This window comes from Acinonyx jubatus, chromosome X (assembly GCF_027475565.1).
Source record: "Acinonyx jubatus isolate Ajub_Pintada_27869175 chromosome X, VMU_Ajub_asm_v1.0, whole genome shotgun sequence".
NCBI classification, from domain to species: Eukaryota; Metazoa; Chordata; class Mammalia; order Carnivora; family Felidae; genus Acinonyx; species Acinonyx jubatus.
This window is the reverse complement of record NC_069389.1, coordinates 33,152,870-33,171,944: the sequence shown is the minus strand read 5'-3', so window position 1 is coordinate 33,171,944 and position 19,075 is coordinate 33,152,870. Positions and strand designations below refer to the sequence as shown.

General features: G+C 41.0%; 1 protein-coding gene across 1 annotated transcript in view; it reads right to left on the bottom strand.

Moving 5' to 3' along the window:
* Positions 1-2,011: 2,011 nt before the first annotated feature.
* OTC (ornithine transcarbamylase) overlaps positions 2,012-19,075 on the bottom strand; it is a 61,434-nt gene continuing 44,370 nt past the window's right edge. The window contains exons 7-10 of the mRNA XM_015073906.3: positions 13,792-13,845; positions 13,566-13,715; positions 10,068-10,205; positions 2,012-3,352 (exon numbers count right to left, since the gene is read on the bottom strand). Of these exons, the coding sequence (XP_014929392.2) occupies positions 3,293-3,352; positions 10,068-10,205; positions 13,566-13,715; positions 13,792-13,845 (402 nt within the window). The 3' untranslated portion in view covers positions 2,012-3,292. The remainder of the gene's footprint in view (positions 3,353-10,067; positions 10,206-13,565; positions 13,716-13,791; positions 13,846-19,075) is intronic.

Below are 19,075 nucleotides of genomic sequence, written 5' to 3'. Positions count from 1 at the left end.
ACACATAGACCAATGGAATAGAATAGAGACTCCAGAATTGGACCCACAAATGGCCAATTAATCTTTGACAAAGCAGGAAAGAATATCCAATGGAAAAAAAGACAGTCTAACAAATGGTGCTGGGAGAACAGGACAACAACATGCAGAAGAATGAAACTAGACCACTTCTTACGCCATTCACAAAAATAAACTCAAAATGGATGAAGGACCTGAATGTGAGACAGGAAACCATCAAAACCCTAGAGGAGAAAGCAGGAAAAAACCTCTCTGACCTCAGCCACAGCAATTTCTTACTCGACAAATCTCCAAAAGCAAGGGAATTAAAAGCAAAAATTAACTATTGGGACCTCATGAAGATAAAAAGCTTCTGCGCTGCAAAGGAAACAAGCAACAAAACTAAAAGGCAACCGACGGATTGGGAAAAGATATTTGCAAATGACATATCGGATAAAGGGCTAGTATCTAAAATCTATAAAGAACTCACCAAACTCCACACCCAAAAAAACAAATAATCCAGTGAAGAAATGGGCAGAAAACATGGATAGACACTTCTCTAAAGAAGACATCCCGATGGCCAACAGGCACATGAAAAGATGCTCAACGTCGCTCCTCATCAGGGAAATACAAATCAAAACCACAATCAGGTATCACCTCACGCCAGTCAGAGTGGCCAAAATGAACAAATCAGGAGACAATAGATGCTGGAGAGGATTGGAGAAACGGGAACCCTCTTGCACTGTTGGTGGGAATGCAAACTGGTACAGCCGCTCTGGAAAGCAGTGTGGAGCTTCCTCAAAAAATTAAAAATGGATCTACCCTATGACCCAGCAATAGCACTGCTAGGAAGTTACCCAAGGGATACAGGAGTGCTGATGCATAGGGGCACTTGTACCCCAATGTTTATAGCAGCACTCTCAACAATAACCAAATTATGGAAAGAGCCTAAATGTCCATCAACTGACAAATGGATAAAGAAGATGTGGTTTATATATACAATGGAATACTACCTGGCAATGAGAAAGAATGAAATCTGGCCATTTGTAGCAACATGGATGGAACTGGAGGGTATTATGCTAAGTGAAATAAGTCAGGCAGAGAAAGATACCATATGTTTTCACTCATATGTGGATCCTGAGAAACTTAACAGAAGACCATGGTGGGGGAGAGAAGGGGAAAAAAGTTACAGAGAGGGAGGGAGGAAAACTATAAGAGTCTCTTAAATACTGAGAACAAACTGAGGGTTGGTGGGGGGTAGGGGAGAGGGGAAAGCGGGTGATGGGCATTGAGGAGGGCACCTGTTGGGATGAGCACTGGGTGTCGTATGGAAATCAATTTGACAATAAATTATATTTAATATGAAAAAAATAAAAATAAAATAAAAATAAACACATCAATGACAGTCATAATAAATGACCAATACAGGGAGAAAAATAAAGAGAAGTTCCTTGAAATACCAGAATTTACTTTCCTTAGAAGGCAGTGGGAAATAAATATGACAAATTTGCTGTGAGGAAAAAAAAAGTGGCTTTGGAAAAATTAAGGCTAAATCAACCTTCCCTGTTTTCATTATTCTTAATATTATAAATTATGTCTTCTTAAGATTAAAAGGTAAGAAAGCAAATAAATTCCTACAAGTTTGGGTTGAGAAAGATGTTAAATTGTGTGTACACACAAAAAAAGAATGCTTGGGGGCTCTTTGAGGTAAAGTGACTACATTTTGACAAGAAAATGATTAGAAGTTCTGATTGAGGGAAGAAGATTATACCTTCCATGTAGTTCAGAGAGTAGCTAGTAAAGAGAAGAGAAGTCATTACCATGGGCTACCATTTAGAGAGTGGAAGGATACTCAGGATTATGGCCTTTGTAGGTGGGCAGTTTGAGGGAGAGCCTCCACAGTCCACATGGCAGCTTCTGGTTAAATCATTCCTATACCCTGCTGAAAGAAGATAGTCCATTAAACTCCACTCTTTCTTTCTTAAGTGTTCCCAAGAAATTACCATAGATGAGAAAGTCAACCTTGACGTTTATTAGAAAATTTGATGTTTCCCTTGTAACATTACCAGGCTTTTTTTCCCTGAAAATGTTTTATTGCATCTTCATTGCAAATCTAATTTGTAATTCATCTCTTACTCATTTAAGTCTTAGCTCTCTGCTGAAGAGTATCTGTCAACCAGCCTGGAAACATTCTTCTAATAGTGGAGGTGGAATGTAAAGATAGTTACTTTTTTTTTTTTTTGTCTTCTGCAAAATACATTATTTTCTTACAGTTCCATTTACATTGTTTAGCATTTTAAGTAAAAATTTTCCATTTGTATCATAATAATTGGACAATACATATTTGGGTCACCCACAAAAGCATGTAGCTTTAATTACATTATAATAATCCAGTGATGCAAATTTTTATTATCTAGAACAGAAATTGGGGAGAAAAGAATGGACTAAGATGTGGCAAGCAGTGGGTTTATAGACCTATCCAGTGTATGGTGTGAGTAGATGCATGATAAGCAGAAACATGAAAAAATTAAATCGCTCCTGCTGGGGAAGTTGAACCTACGAAAATATCACTCTCTAATGGATCTTATGTTCCTAGCTAGGTTTCCATGGTTTTACCACTTGTTCACAAAGGCTTCTTCAGACTTTTGACATTAAGTATTTGTTACAGAGAAGAAATGTGTTCTCTTGAGAAATCCTCCTTCCTACAAATGCCTGGAAAAAACTCCAGAGTTTGGGCACTGTTATCACTGTTTTCTGAGAATTTCATCATTTGCCTTCATAAGTGAATGTCTGTCTACTTCATTTGCCTGAAAATTGTACTACATCAGCAAGATTGATCATTTGGCTTCCTTGTTGGTCCTGAGGGATATAAACACAGCCCACAGATCTACCAGCGGCTGACTGCCTGGTAAATGTTTACTTATAAATTAGCGTGGGTGATAATTTATTAAGGTAATAAGCATAGATTACATTTAATGGCTTAGACATTATGCATTATGAACATAGTATTTTATATTTAGTTGAAGCAAATGTATGTGACTACTAATATGATACTCAATGTAACTCAGAAATTGTGAATTAGAGAGTTTAAACCAAGTCAATCCATGTATTATAGTGCACTGGCCCTTAAATTAAGGCCTTCAGGAAGGTTTCACGATGGCAGAGCAATATCATATCATTCACCCATACTGTGAATCAGGATTTGTTTATTTCTTAGATTCTCTTCTCCTTCCTCCATATAAACTGACTCATTTGGTCACTGAAGGACGTTGCTTCTCTTTTGACAAACGTCACTGCATCAGAACTTTGGCTTCTGGAGCTGAGGTGAATAATCTGTCAGCAGGGACACCATGACAGCCTGGGATGACACAACAAAGGAAGAGAAAGAAAGAAATGGGCAAACATTAGCAAGAATCTGTTTAGGGACCTGGGGAAGAGGAACTGGATTGCAGCTTTGAAGACCTGTGGTTAAAATGTGTTTTCCCAAGAAAATGATAAAGGGACAGTTCAGAACTAATATTTATTTTTATTTGGAAGGTCAAGAGGGATCAGGCTGACCCAAGTATATGCACAAACACCATGCTTACTTGGGCCTCATTCCAGGACTACTGGGTAAGAGAGTTGGAATGAAATACCATGGTGGTAGCCATGATTGGATTTTCCAGTTATAAGTGAAACCTAGATATTGGCTGGTTTTAGAGCAATATAATTCCTCTCATCCTAGTGTTTACACTGTGGTTTGGTCACTTGTAACCTAGAGAAGTTTAGAATCAATCAGATGTAGAGTAATCAAAGTAAATCATTTCAGCTAACAAATAATGTCTCCCTGAATCTGGGTCCTCGTAAAAGAATATTGATAACCAAGGGTAGAGCTTCCCATTAAGCTGTCACCCACAAATGGTAATTTTCAGTTTTACTCTCCCCAACTTCCACAATGACTGTAGTAATAGTATCAGAAACAACCATGACAAATGCTTATCGAGGGCTTACCATATACCAGACTAAGTGCCTTATCACGTGTTAGTCAGTTAAGAAATATTTGCCAGGCACTGTGCTAGGTGCTGCTAGGTGAGTTAGAGAGAAATGTCGATGCATTATCTCATTTAATACCACAACCTTCTAAGGTAGCTTCTGTTGTTATAATTTATGGATGGGAAAATCCATCCTGGAAACAGCAGGTAGTACACAACTGGGTTCGGATCCAGGTTTCTCTGACTCCACCCTTAGGAGGTAGTTTTACTGCCTTACAGGTACTTACTATCTCCTGTTGACCATAGTGTCCACGTGTCCCTAGCCTATACCAGAAGTGCAAGCCTTATATTTTAAAGGTGTTCATTGAGCAGTTACCATGTGTCGGGCCCTGTACTGAGTACTTTATGTTGGCATCATACCATTTAATATCCTTCCCTACTGCATGAGGTGGTAAGACATATAAAATACAGATGAGGAAGGTGTAGGTTTTTCCTGAGTGATGCAATTAGGTCTGTTTTCATCTCCATTTCCACACGAATAAACTGGACTTAGAGAAGTTGTGGTACTTGTCCAAGTCACACAGAGAGCCAGAATTTTAATTTGATTTTCAAAGTCTGTTCTAGAAGCAATACCCTGTACTGCCTTTAGTCTACAAAAATGTATTGAACACATATTTAGGCTGTCAGGCACCATTGTAGGTATAATGAAGAATATAGATAAGAAAAAAGCTCTTATGAAGGACTTTCATTAGGGGGACAGGCAACAAACAAATAAGAAAATATCAAGTCATGATAAATGTCATTAGAAAACAAAATTAAAAATGGGATAAAAGAGGCTGGAGAAGCTCTTAAGAGTGGGTGGCCAGGAAAGGCCTTGTAAAATGAATGACATTGGGATCTGAATGACAAGAAGAAACTAGGAAGGCCAAACCCTGGGATAAAAACATCTTCCAGGTAAAATATTTTACACTTTTCTATGGCTTTCTAGGATCACATCTCAGGTTTTGTTTTATTGTTAATGGTCATTGCCATGTCAAATTTCTTTTCAAATGTCAAATTTTAGAAAGTCAACTTGGAGTAGAGTTCGCAGATTTGGTTAAATAAATAAATAAATAAATACTATTAAATAGGCATTTCAGAAAATAACATTTTTTAAAACTATAAGTATGTGCCAAATATTACACGGGATATACCCATACTAAAAAGTTATTGGTTGCTTACCTAAAACTCCAGTTTAACTGGGTGTCCTGTATTTGATCTGGCACCCTGAACGTGGAAATAAAGGACTAAAATACTGTGAACTACATTTGCAAGGGTGTTGTGCATCTAAGGACCGTCCTGATGGCAGTGCTTTGAAGCATCAACTCTGTTGCCTAGTCCCTTTAGGTTACTTTAGCTCCACGGTAAAAGCTGTAGGCAGAGGAAGAAAGCTACCTGACATTTTATGAGTCCTACAGCCTTACTAATTATTGCAAAATACAAAAGCTTTGTGGGAAGGAGGGGGTGTATTTAAAAACAAAACAAAACAAAGGGATTCAAAGGCCTGTGCACTATGGAGAGAACAATGTGATTACTGGAGTGTTCTGAACAGCATGGCTGGAAATCACCCAGCATGGGGACCTTGAAAAGCTCCTCTAAGTAAGTAGTGAAAGAGTATGCATTTGCTTTAAAAATGCTGTGTGCTTTTAGGACAAGCCCCCCCCCCCCCACTATTTAGTTATGTACCTGCCATCAGTCATTGTGGACATGTTAGAACTTGAGGCTAGATTGTACTTTTCCTTTCTTCTTCCATCCTGATTTTAAATGAAATTGTGTGTGGAAATCATTATCTAGACAGGAGTCCTGTCCAGCAGAATGTTCTGCAATGATGGAAATGTTCTATATCTGTGCTGTCAAATACAGATATTGTAGCCGCCAGCCCTGTGTGGCTATTGAGCACAAATGTGATTAGCATGTCTGAGGAATTGACTCTTACATTGTATTATATTTTATTTTTATTTTTTATATTTACATTTTTATTATTATTTATTTTTTTAAGTTTATTTATTTTGAGAGAGACAGAAAGAGCACAAGTGGGGGAGGCGCAGAGAGTGTAAGAGAGAGGGAATCCCAAGCAGGCTCTGCACAGTCAGCATGAAGAGCCCGACTCGGGGCTCGAACTCACTGAACCATGAGCCCATAACCTGAGAGGAAATCAAGAGTCAGGTGCTTAACCGACTTAGCCACCCAGGCAACCCTATTATTTATTTTTTAGAGAGAGAGAGAGGGGGAGAGGGGCAGAGGAGGAGGAAGAGAGAGAGAGAGAGAGAGAATATCTTAAGCAGGCTCCATGCTAAGCATGGAGCCCAAAATGGGGTTCATTCCCACAACCCTGGGATCATGACCTGAGCTAAAATTAAGAGTCTGGTGCTCAACTGACTGAGCCACCCAGATACCCACATTGTATTATATTGTAATTAGTTTAAATTTAAATTGAGATAGCCATCTGTGCCTAGCGGTTACTGCTTAGGATACGGACGTTCTAGAGGAAAACAAGTATTGTGCCTTTAGAACATCCCAGAGAAATCTATCTCAGCAGTGTTGAGCCCAAACACCATTCTAAATAAGCTATCTAAGAATAATTTCTTTGCATGTAGACTAGACAATCTCTAGGATCTCCTCTCTCTTGAACATGGCATACTACTATGTACTATACAGGCTGAGTGGGGGCTGCCCACTATTCATTTTTGAAACAATCTCCAGTGCGCAGCAGAGGGACTGGCACACACAATAGATGTCCAGTATATGATTGCCAAAATGAACTTCACTCAGTGGGGCCCGCAATCATCTAGTTCAGAGGCATGAAGAGTGCAGCATGTGTATCACTACCTCCCCTCCAGATTCCGTGTCAAGTTTCACGAGTCAGTTACGCCCCTTTCTTTCTGAGACCACAGGCAGGCTTAGAATCTTCTGAACATAGGACTCCAAGTAGCCTGTTGGTGAGATTAAGGACCTAATATTAAAAACCAGTTGCCATCTGTATAGCTTGATTTATTTATCTCATACGTGAGGAAACCATGACCTAGAGAAGTAATACTTATCCAAGCTGGCACAGCTGACTAGTATGAAAGACTATATAAAGTATATAAAGTATGTGGTATATAAAGAATGCAGCCAGGGTGCAAGTCTCCTCACTCCCAGGTGAGTATTCTTTCTATTTTAGATGCTCTGTGTTCATTTTAACATGGCTATGCCTCCTGTTTGCTTTAAAATGTATTTTCCCAGCAGGTGATGGGCATTGAGGAGGGCACTTGTTGGGATGAGCACTGGGTGTTGTATGGAAACCAATTTGACAATAAACTATATTTAAAAAAAATAAAATAAAATTTATTTTCCCCTAATGATAGTGGCACTTCAGGAAGGTGGGATATGGAGAGATGGTGGTAGCACTTAGATGGATGGAAAAAAATAGGTAGGCATGAGATTTCACTTTGTGTGTGTGTGTGTGTGTGTGTGTGTGTGTGTGTGTGTGTGTATGTCCTTGTAAGCATTTCAACCATGTGAATACAGATGTATTTAATTTTTTTTAAGTAAATTCAATTTAGGGGCGCCTGGGTGGCTCTGTTGGTTAAGCATCTGACTTCAGCTCAGGTCATGATCTCACAGTTCGAGAGTTTGAGCCCCATGTTGGGCTCTGTGCTGACAGCTCGGAGCCTGGATCCTGCTTCGGATTCTGTGTCTCCCTCTCTCTCTGCTCTTCCCCTACTCATGTTCTGTCTCTCAATCTCTCTCAAAAACAAATAAACATTAAAAATTTTTAAACAAAAGCTTTAAAGTGAATTCAATTTCAAGATGCGTTTTAATAAGCTCTTCAAAAATGCAGAAGTGCAGAGCATCTCCATAAATGATATTTTAGAAGCCTTTCTTTTAGTTTTTTTTTTCCCCACTGAATTTCTACAGAGGTCATATTTTAACAGATTTAGGTTGATTTATCTTTGTAACTTCAATCATCTTCTGAGAAAGACTAGAGCTTGGAAAACATTTCTTGCCATGTCTCTTCCTGACGTGTACGGTTGGAGAGCTCACATTTTCTTTTGTGTAGTTCTTTGCTACTCGAAATGTGGGCCCCAGGACAGCAGCATCTGCATGACCTTGGTGCTTGTTAGGAATGCTGAATCTTGGGCCCCATCTCGGGCTGGCTGAATCTGAATCTGCACTTTAACGAGATCCCTAGGTGATTCAAATAGATATTAAAGCTTTAAAAGCACTGGTCTAGATTACATAGCAATTGCCATTTTGGCCAAAGCTAGTGTCCTGAGGTGGCAAACTGGAAGGTACAGTAAAAAAAAAAACCATCCCTCTTATTAGATATGACAAATTTAGGCCTGATCCATAACTTTCCATTGCAAAGGGAGTCATAATTGGCTTTTAAGCAGCCACAGTGGAGCTCAAATCTCTGCTGGTCACTGTATTAGGTCAACAATGAGGATGATGTTGATGATAATAATTATAATAAATTTATAGTGTGTTAGATATGATACTAAATGCTTTACAGGTATTATTTTAATGCTCACAATAACCCTATCTATTCCCATTGATAGATCAGTTAAAAAATTACCGGGTAGTCTTTTCTAGCCTGTTTTTCTCTACTCCAGAGGTTAAAGGCTAAAAACTACATTTCCCAATGGCCCTTTGTAGCAACATGGATGGAACTGGAGAGTGTGATGCTAAGTGAAATAAGCCATACAGAGAAAGACAGATACCATATGTTTTCACTCTTATGTGGATCCTGAGAAACTTAACTGAAGTCTATGGGGGAGAGGCAGAAAGAAAAAAAAAAGAGGTTAGAGTGGGAGAGAGCCAAAGCATAAGAGACTCTTCAAAACTGAGAACAAACTGAGCGTTGATGGGGGGTGGGAGGGAGGGGAGGGTGGGTGATGGGTATTGAGGAGGGCACCTTTTGGGATGAGCACTGGGTGTTGTATGGAAACCAATTTGACAATAAACCTCATATATTGAAAAAAATAAAAAATAAAAATAAATAAAAACTACATTTCCCAGAAACTAAGGTGCAGGTATGCCACCCAACTGTATCTACTCAAGTCTTAGAGCCATAAGGGTGCAATGTGCAATGGAAGCCATCCTCTGGGACATTGGATCTTCTGCTCTGTATGCAGGTGTGGGTATCTGGTTCAGCTGGGGCGGCTATAATGAAGTGTTTGGCATTTTGTTTCAGGGCCCTTAGGTGCCCCGCTTTGGGGTGGCTGTGTCAGTGATGGTTAGCTACTAAAAAACCACAATGTTGCTGGGCAGTTGTCTTGCCTGTGTTGTTTCTGAATATGTGGTATCTGAGAACGATTCACTGCACCTTCTTTCCCCAGAGCTTCTGGGCACTGCTAAATGTCTTTTAATAAATTCCTGTATTACCGTTTTATCTTTCCTAAAGTGGACTCTATTTGCCAGTGAGACCCCAGTAATTGAGATCAGTTTTCCAGAGAAGAAGGTGAAGTTTACAGTATTGTAATGCAGAGATTTGGGGTTAATATTTCCTTGAATAGCAGTAATGAAGATGAAACTTCTGTTAAAGGGACGAGTGTTTTCTAAGATTAGTTTTGTTGCAATTCTAGAAAAGTTCAATACCTAAAACAAATATATCCATGTGGCCAAGTCAAGTAGAGAACCAAAACAATTATCTAGGTAACTCATGAAAGGAAGAAAGAGAAGAGGAAGGAAATAAGATTTCTTTGAATGCCCATTTTGTGCCAGGGACTGAATTAGAGGCTTCTGTAAACATTAACAAGGGGATTGTAAAATAAGAATTATACAGTATAATGGTTGGCAGGCAATGGTGGCTGGTGTTCAGGCTGATCGAGAGCAGTCCGAATTTTTATTAAAATCTGTTTGGAAGGAGATCAATTGTACACCATTAAAAATGCAATATAAATGCTAATAAGCAATAATAATCTATTATGAACTTCCTGGGGAAAAAAAATAGATGCCATATGAGCAAGTCAGGTAGGTGGATAATCTTGGTTGCAAATTACTTACCAAAAGGCATGAATGACCAAGTTAGGGCCGCACAGAGAACCCCTTCTTAGCTTCTGTTCCCTATTGCTTGCTTACCATGATTGTCCACTTCCTGTTTTCAGCCTCTGGGAATACTAGTGATCGTGGAGAATAAAACACTTCATCATCCACTTCTTCTGGCTTTCTGGGCAAGCAGTGTAAAAATGTCCAGTCAGAGGCAGCAACTTTAGCAGTCTAAAGAAGAGATGGGATAAGACCGTGTTTTGACTATAATACGTGGCTATCAAATTTGTCTTCTTTGTCATTTATTTATTTTAAAGTTTATTTATTTATTTTGAGAGAGGGGGAGAGAACGCGAGCAGGGGAGGGGCAGAGAGAGAGGGAGAGTGAGAGAATCCCAAGCAGGCTCCACACCGCCAGCACAGAGCTCGATTCAGGGCTGGAACTCAGGAACCGTGAGATCATGACCTGAGCCAAAATCAAGACTCATACACTTAACCAACTGAGCCACCCAGGTGCCCCTGTCTTCTTCAGTATTTAGATATACATATGGCACTGAGTCAGAGACCAAATGCAAAGGCAGAGACAAAGGGGCAGAGTGATGGTTTAACCTCAAGGCACGGAAGGGAAATGTAAATGGTACTTTCAACCTAGGGAATTTTATCGTCATTTTCTTTGATTTGGGAGATCATCACTCCAAATTAAACCACTCACTCGTTTTATGGTTCTCTGTCTAGAGGGATTGCGGACATTTCAGTAAAGAGCCCTGTTGGTACAATATGTGGCTGATAGCAAAAGTCACCCATTACACTCCCAATGTATTTTAAAAGTCGCCCTTAAGGGACTGTGTTCTATTTTGAGCTCATCTCCAAGTTATGGATTTTAGCAGCTGAAGCATACTTCATCACTAATTAAAACACCTTTGAAAAAGAATGCTGAGATAGGAGTGCACAAAGCAGGATTATGGGTAGTATGCACTAGATGTTTCCTTAATGCAAAAGTCCTAACAGTTTTAATTTTCTCCAGCCACTAATTCCTGAAAGCTGCATTTCCCCAGCCATTTCCATTGTTCACGTACAGATTCAAAACTGCATTCCCTCATAATTTCTTACCTCAAAATTGCTCCCTATATACTAAAATTTTGTTTTACTTCCCATACTTATTCTAGGTTCAGAACCTTCTGAATTTCTAAAGTAATGGCAGAGGAACATGGAAAATGAATAACATTTGAACCAGTCATACATCAGTGGGATGAATGTTCTTCAAGCCTGCAGTCCCAGCACCACAAAAATGCCTAAGGCTGGTCAAGGCAAGTGCGAGGTAAACCACAAGGAATTTAGAATTTCTCCACGAACCTGTTTACCTGTTTGCCACATATATGACAAAGGATTCACCATAATATATAAATAATTCCTATAACCAATAATAAAATGGTAAAAACAAATAGGAAATGGGCAAAGGATATGATAACAGTTTATAGAAAAACACATGGAAATGGCCAATAAACGTGAAAAGATGTTTAACTTCATTAGTAATCAGGGAAATGCAAAATTCTAAAAGCATGAGATATAGATTGTAAAAATGAAAAAAATGTATGTAACAACTATGGATGGAAAGAGTGCAGAGAGAGTATAAATTATCGATTCTTCTTGGATGGCTGTTTAGCAGCATTTATCATATTTTTTAAAGTATATACCTCTTTACCTAGAAATTCTTTTTCCAGGGATCTATTCTCCAATAATACCTGAATGAAGAAATCTGTATAAGGATATACATTGCAGCATTGTTTGTAGTTGGGATAATTGGAAATAGCCTAGTTTATCAACGTAAATCACGGTCCACTCATACTTTGGAATTTTATGCAGCCACTAAAAAGAATGAAAATTGTTTAAATAAATGGACAAGAAAATCTAAGATTTGTCAAGTGGAAAAAGTAAGAATAATATATCTAATATGCCTTTTATGAGAAATCAGTAGGGGTGTGTGTGTGTGTGTGTGTGTGTGTGTGTGTGTGTGTAGGCATATATAAATACGCAGGAAAAAAATTTTTTTTTTAATTTTTAAAAGCCTGGATGACTCAGTTGGTTAAGCATCCGACTCTTTTTTTTTTTTAATGTTTATTTATTTTTGAAGGAGAGAGAGAGACAGAGTGTGAGCCAGTGAAGGGGCAGACAGAGAGGGAGACACAGAATCCGAATCAGGCTCCAGGCTCTGAGCTGTCAGCACAGAGCCCGACACGGGGCTCAAACTCATGAGCCGTGAGAACATGACCTGAGCCAAAATCGGACACTTAACCAGCTGGGCCACCCAGACACCCCTTAAGCATCCAACTCTTGATCTCAGCTTAGGTCTTGATCTCAGAGTTGTGAGTTCAAGCCCCTCATTTGATTGGGCCCTGTGCTGGGTGTGGAGCCTACTTAAAAAATATATTTTTTAAATGCACAGAAAAGGTCTGCAAAGAGGCACATGAAATTGTTGAACAGCGGCTACCTCTGGAAATAGTCACTTAAAGGAATGATGGAAAGACGTTTTCACTTTTTATTTTTCAAACTTCATTCTATTGACATGGATAAATAAGGAGCTTCTATATTTATATATTGCTGGGGCGCCTGGGTGGTTCAGTCAGTTAAGTGTCTGACTTCAGCTCAGGTCATGATCTCACAGTCTGTGAGTTCGAGCCCTGCGTCAGGCTCTGTGCTGACAGCTCAGAACCTGGAGTCTGCTTCGGATTCTGTGTCTCCCCCTCTCTCTGCCCCTCCCCTGCTCATGCTGTCTCTCTCTGTCTCAAAAATAAATAAAAACATTAAAAAAATTTATATTTATATATTGCTTTATCAATAAAATACCTATTGCAACTGCTCAACCCCTTTCTCCACCAAAACAGACTAGTTGCTCTGCTGACAAAATCCCAATGTCCACTTGCCTTGTAGAGTATTCCTCCAAAACAGTGGTTCGCAAAGTGTGACCCTGGAGCAGTATCACGGGGGAACTTGGTCCAGATGCCAGTTCTTGGGTCCCAACTCTGACCTACTAACTCAGAACCCCCTGGGGAATGGGGTCCTGCTCTCTCTGTATTAACAGCTCCAGGCAATTCTGAGGCATTTTCAAGATTGAGAAGCCTTGCTTCAGATATTAATGAAAGGCATCAGATTAGATAGGATCCCCCTGGGAATGCCCTGGAAGGAGTAAGCAAAACCAAACTGGACTTGAGAGTCCTTAACTACTAGAGGCAAGGACTAGCCTGAAGAACATAATTATGCTGCTTCTCTTAGAGGAGAAATCCGAAGAAACTGCATGCGACAAGAAGTAACAGTGTCTCTAGAGAAAATGCCTCCGTGCCTCCGTTGCTGTGAGAGGGAAAAGCTTGCTTCTTCCTTCTGCCTGGGTTTCAGATTCCTTCACCCAGGACAGAAGTGTCTTTCCAAAGGACATAGCTAATCTTCAGGAGGAGAGAAATCCCTGGAGGATACAGTCAGCGAGTCCTTTACAGGGAATGAAAGAACAGTCTGCCCTCCCCAGAGTGAATGAGTGATTAGATGGTGCTGGCCTTTCTGAATGGAATTAATGAACCTTCCGAGAGGCATCAATCTGTACCTTCATTGTAACCTGGTAACCTTGGAAAGCCTGGAGCCGCTTTTTCTTCTCCTCTTCTTGTCCCATGCTTATCCAAGTGTCTGTAATTAACACGTTGCCTCCACGAGCCGCTTCCAAGGGATCGTGCGTCAGCGACATCTTGGTGCCGTTCTAGCATACACAAGCGTGCCAGTTAAACAACTGGGGCAGAGAAAGGCGATTGTAACTTTACATATAAGGGCCATACCTCCTTGGCATACTGCTCTGCCAGCTTGGTTACACTGGGATCCGGCTCATAACCCTGCAGGGGGAAGAATTCAACCGTTTGTTAGGCAATTGTAACGTATTAGGCTGTCTTATATATATGTTATTTTCCTTTCAACAATATTCTCGCTCTCCTTCCCTTTGTTGCTTTAAGTTGTAGCTCAATGCGCATTCGGCAGAATTTACATCTAGAATGTAAAGCTTAATAGTGCTTTTTGGAATTTAAAAAAATTGGTCAACTGAATAGGTAACCCATCTTTCTTTTATTATCTTTGACAGCTTTAATTATCAAGATAAACAGGGCGTGGCACTTTCCAGCTCTTGGTAGTGCCTCTTCTTGTTCCTCTAATAGCCTAAGAGGATCGTATACATAATTCTACTAATTATGCTAATGAAATTTTATCTCAGTCTTTCCACTTTGAGTTGTGTGGGGTTTTTTTTTAATGCTTTTTCTTCTGGAGTGCTTTTCCCCACTCATTTCTTATGGATAAACGCTTTCGGGTCTCAGCTCAAATACTTCCACCTCAGAACATTCCCAGAGCACCCCAGCGAGGCACTAACAGGCCAAGTGCACACCCCTTATTCTTCTGTACTCACTAGAGTGTTCTGAGTGCAGGGCGCGTGCTTAGAAGTGGCATTTACACAGCAAGTACACTACTTTTGCTCAAATATATGTGAATGGGACGGTTTGGCGAGAGCAGGGTCGGGGCTTGGGTGAGACAAGCGAGGTGCCTGGGACACAAAGTCTGAGCAGGCCTGTCAGGGTCTTTGCGGGGACAAATGGTGCACCCTAAGAGCTTTGCTTACTTAGCCTAGTCTCAACTCCAGGTGAGGGGACATTGCGGGGGCACTAAAGCCCCCCAGGCTATTCTAGACCCCACAGATACTCTGCTTCCTCCCTCCTCACCCTCCCATCTGCTTTGTACACAGCAGCAAGAATTGTTTTCTCTGAAGCCTGCAATGTTTACTACTTGTTTCTGAAGTCAAAGCTGATTAAGAGTATCAAGGCTCCCCCCACCCCAACCCCAACATTCCCTGTTTCTGTCTCTTTTAATTCTCCTCAACATCTTGCTGCAGGAAAGCCAATCTTATTGTTATCCCTGTACATGTCTTGCCCTTTTCTGCCATCTCAGCCTTTCACCCTTGAACACCCCCCGCCCCCGTCCCCTCCTGGGTGTCTTCATTGGAACATGTCAGCTACTCTTTCATCAAACCTCTAGCCCAGCCTCACCTCTAGACCCTCCGTATGGAGGTCTTTTCAGTCCGAACACCACAATTATTCTCACCGCCCCCTCCATCCTTCTCATTTTCCTCAAATCTTAGCACTTCTTATGAGCTGGTTTTTATAAATTCTCAGCAGAGCATTGTGGTGCACACTGTGATATGCCACTCGGATCCCCGCTTCACGAATAAAGGACCTATTCCCCCAGCTGCTGGGTGTGCTGCCAGAAGGTGGCTTTCAGCCGTCAGCCCTCTTGGGGCACCGCCTCAGCTGCAGATAGCAGACTCATCCAAGGTCACATACCCTTCGGGGGTGACCTTCATTCAATGACTGATTGACAGGAGGGGATGGAAACCCTCCCCCCTCCTCCCAACTTGAGAGCAGCTCTAAATGGCCGTCTCAGATCTAGAAGTCTCAGTAAGGCCAGAGGAGGCTGCTGTTAGGCCTGCCCTGCAGCTCGGCTTCTTCCCCTGCCCATTCCTGCTTCCTTCCCTGCCCTTCGGCAGGTGTTGGTCTCCAGAGCATGTCCTAATAAATACCCTGTACACCAGACTCTGTCTCAGAGTCTACTCCTGAGTACCTCAACCTGCAGCAGGCACGTTAAGGTTTATTCATTTGAAACCGGTTTCTATTTGCACATGATTGTCTACCATAGTTCCTTCTCTCATTACAGAATTCGTGAAAGCAGCTACGCATGATGTTGATGATGATGGCTGCAGACATTTTAGAAGCTATTAACCCCCTCAATACCCATAAATTCTGGAGGTTTTTCGTATCAGGATTTGGGGAAGGTAATTAATAAGGCTTGGCTGATTTAGTAACTAATATCGTGACCATTCATACTGGTAAACATAAATGAAGAGACTTAGCCAATACCCCGTGTGCCTCCTGCCCTGAAAATTTAGCCTTCCCTTTAGACAGCAGGTTTTATACTCCTTACATATAATCATTCTTACAGAAGGAATCAATAAGTACTTAGAGAACCAACAGAGAGGTTTGGGAATTAGAAAATCACCCAACCTTGCACGCACTGGGCCATGACTGAGAATACAAAGAAGAATTCTTTACTCACAGCTCAGCCTTCAATACGAAATCACTCATTGGCTTTTACATAAATCTTAAAACCAGAGGAAGAAGGTGATTAACAAACCCAGTTCAGTCTAAAATTCACTTAGAACAATGTTAAAATCATTACCATCAATAGTTTATGGAGCAATTTTACAATCGAGGACAAAATTATGTTTTCTCGAACATGTAAGTTATTCTCGGCTGAAGAATGGGGAAATAGATTAATTATGGCCTTGGGAACTTCAGGGCTTCTTTTAAAAAAATTTTTTTTTATGTTTATTTATTTTTGAGACAGAGAGAAACAGAGCATGAGCGGGGGAGGGGCAGAGACAGAGAGAGAGAGACACAGAATCTGAAGCAGGCTCCAGGCTCTGAGCTGTCAGCACAGAGCCCAACGTGGGGCTCGAACCCATGAACCGTGAGTTCGTGACCTGAGCTGAAGTTAGACGCCCGAGGGGCTGAGCCACCCAGGCACCTCAAGGGCTTCTTAAATTTACAATAAATCTTCTAGCTTTATCTTTAAAGGAAATAGGCCTACTTATAAATTAATGGAACAACTTCTGTACTATCAGACTTTCCTGAAGGTTTTTTAAAACTCTTACTCCCACCGAAATTTAGCCAAGTTTTAGTACTCTTTATCATTTAAATGAGTTTCTGCATGAGAACAATACTGAAATCACTTTGTTATATTAGAATTTTTTTCCTTTGGTGTTAATAAAACATCTTTGACATGCAATGAAATGTTTAAATCATATAGTTCTCTGACAGAATAAAGCCTTTCCAGAAACGTCTTCTAGCAGGGAACAATTATTGTTAATATACGTTTTATCTGTAAAAACTAAATACAATAATAGTTTGCATTAATACAGAGCCTTTCTTCAAATTAGAATTATAGCCAGAGTGTGCGCTCTTTCCATAATGTGAACAGGAACCGCCTTAAGCGCGTGTCAGATCTGACCCTTTATTTCAGTTTACGCTGAAGGAAAGAGAGTGATCTCTCTGAGTCCCCAAAGTTGACTATAAGCGGGCAGCTTCTAATACATGCCATTGTCCATGCCTGACATTGCTTCTATGGCAAGTGTATTAGGTAGAACAATATCCTCCAAAAATTCATCCTCAGTCAGAACCTCAGAATGTGACCTTTTTGAGGAGGGTCTTTGCAGATGGATTAGGGTGGACCTAAATTTAACATGACTGACGTCCTCATAAGAAGAGGGGCATCTGTACGGAGAACATAAAGGAAAGAACATGGAGGCAGAGACTGGAGGGATGCAGCCACAAGCCAAGGAAGCCTGGGGCTGTGGGGAGAGAGACTAGGAAGGATCGTCTCCTGGAGGCTTCAGAGAGCATGGCACTGCCACCATCTTGATTTTGGACTTCTAGCCTCCAGAACTGTGAAATAATACATTTGTGTTGTTGTAAGCCCCCCAGTTTGTGGCAATTTGTCATGGCAGCCCTTGCAAACGAAGGCAGTGGGGCGCATTGACTCAAACTGGTTCAGCAAGAACACTGGGGAAAAGCATTTTGTTTTCTTTTTCTTTGGCAGGATGCAGCAGACGATGCTGGTGCTGTACCCAAATGCCATCCTAGGATCTCTTTTTACAGCTTTCCCCCCTCTCCCCATTTCAGTAGGCTTGGAACAGCACTTGCAGCCCTTCTTTGGAAGACAGCCCTCTGGCTTCTCAGCTGCGTGTCCTGCCAAAATCACCAGGGGATTTGCCACTCTCCCTCCCCCTGCTGCCCTTGACCAATGACCGATTCAAAGGATGAAAGCCCACCTTCCTTGCTTGGGTTGAGACAATGCTGGGGCATAAGTTACACTCCCGAGCTCACCCATGGGATCAGGCGGAAGCTTCCTTCTGTGGGATAGTGCCCAACGTGGCATTAGAGTGAGCAAATCCTATAGTTTGCCTGGCAGTCTCCCACTTTTAGCAATGATGGTCCAATGTCCCTGGAAAGTCCTCAGTCTTAGGCAAACGGGATAGGTCAGTCACTATAAATGGCCCTCTTGCTTAGATTCTTCCCTTTCTCTGTCCGTCTCCCTTTGGAGTACTTCTTTAATAAGTCCCCTGTACACAAATCCTCATCACAGGGTCGCCTTGTGGGGAACCTGGCCCAAGACAGTGGTGCAGGAAGGGGTGAAGAGGGCAAAAAAGCCTTGGGGATTTGGATATGTCCTATTGGAGAAATTCAGCCATTAATCCACATTGTGTAACTCATGTTCCTGGTGATTGGCAAATAAACATCTCAAACTCAAAAACAGAAGCAGGGAGTAATTTTTAGGCCTCACACATTCCCCTCTGGATATCTTAGCTTATCCAAGTGAACCCTCACACTGAGTACAAACAGCAAACACATGCCTGGTTAGAAGCACAGTAGTGCACATTAAGTGTGAATACTCATCTCTTAATAAGAGGGCCAGTTCTATCTTTTACTTTGTTTCTGAAATGGTTTCTGTTTTGGAGAGTTTTCCCTTCCAAGACTCCTGATAGGATATTAGTAGCCAATCAGAAATATTATGGGGGAAATATCCAGTAGCAATGGGGTATTTAACAGGTTCTGTGGGGATCCTTCAGGACTGGTTTGTGTATGAGTCTCTTGTAGGGTTATTTTTTACCCTCTAAAAGGCCTATTTATTTTGTATGAGGCTGGGGGTATCTTAACAGAGGGCTTCTCCTGGGAGATCTACACTTTTTTATTTGGGTGTATTTACTTATAGATTTATGTCATTATGTAGGTAAAACATTTGCACGTTAAGAAATTCAAACCATGTTAAAAAAAAAAAGAAATTCAAACCATGTAAAACGATATACCATGAAAATAAAGTCTCCCTCCTTTCTCTGTCCTTGAACCTCCCAGTTCCCCTTCTCAGAGGCAGCTACTGTTACAAGCTTCTTACATATCAAAAGGGTTACTTTGGACCTATGAAAGAAGTCATGCTTCCCCTGCATTCTGTGTGAGATTAGCGGCAGGGTAG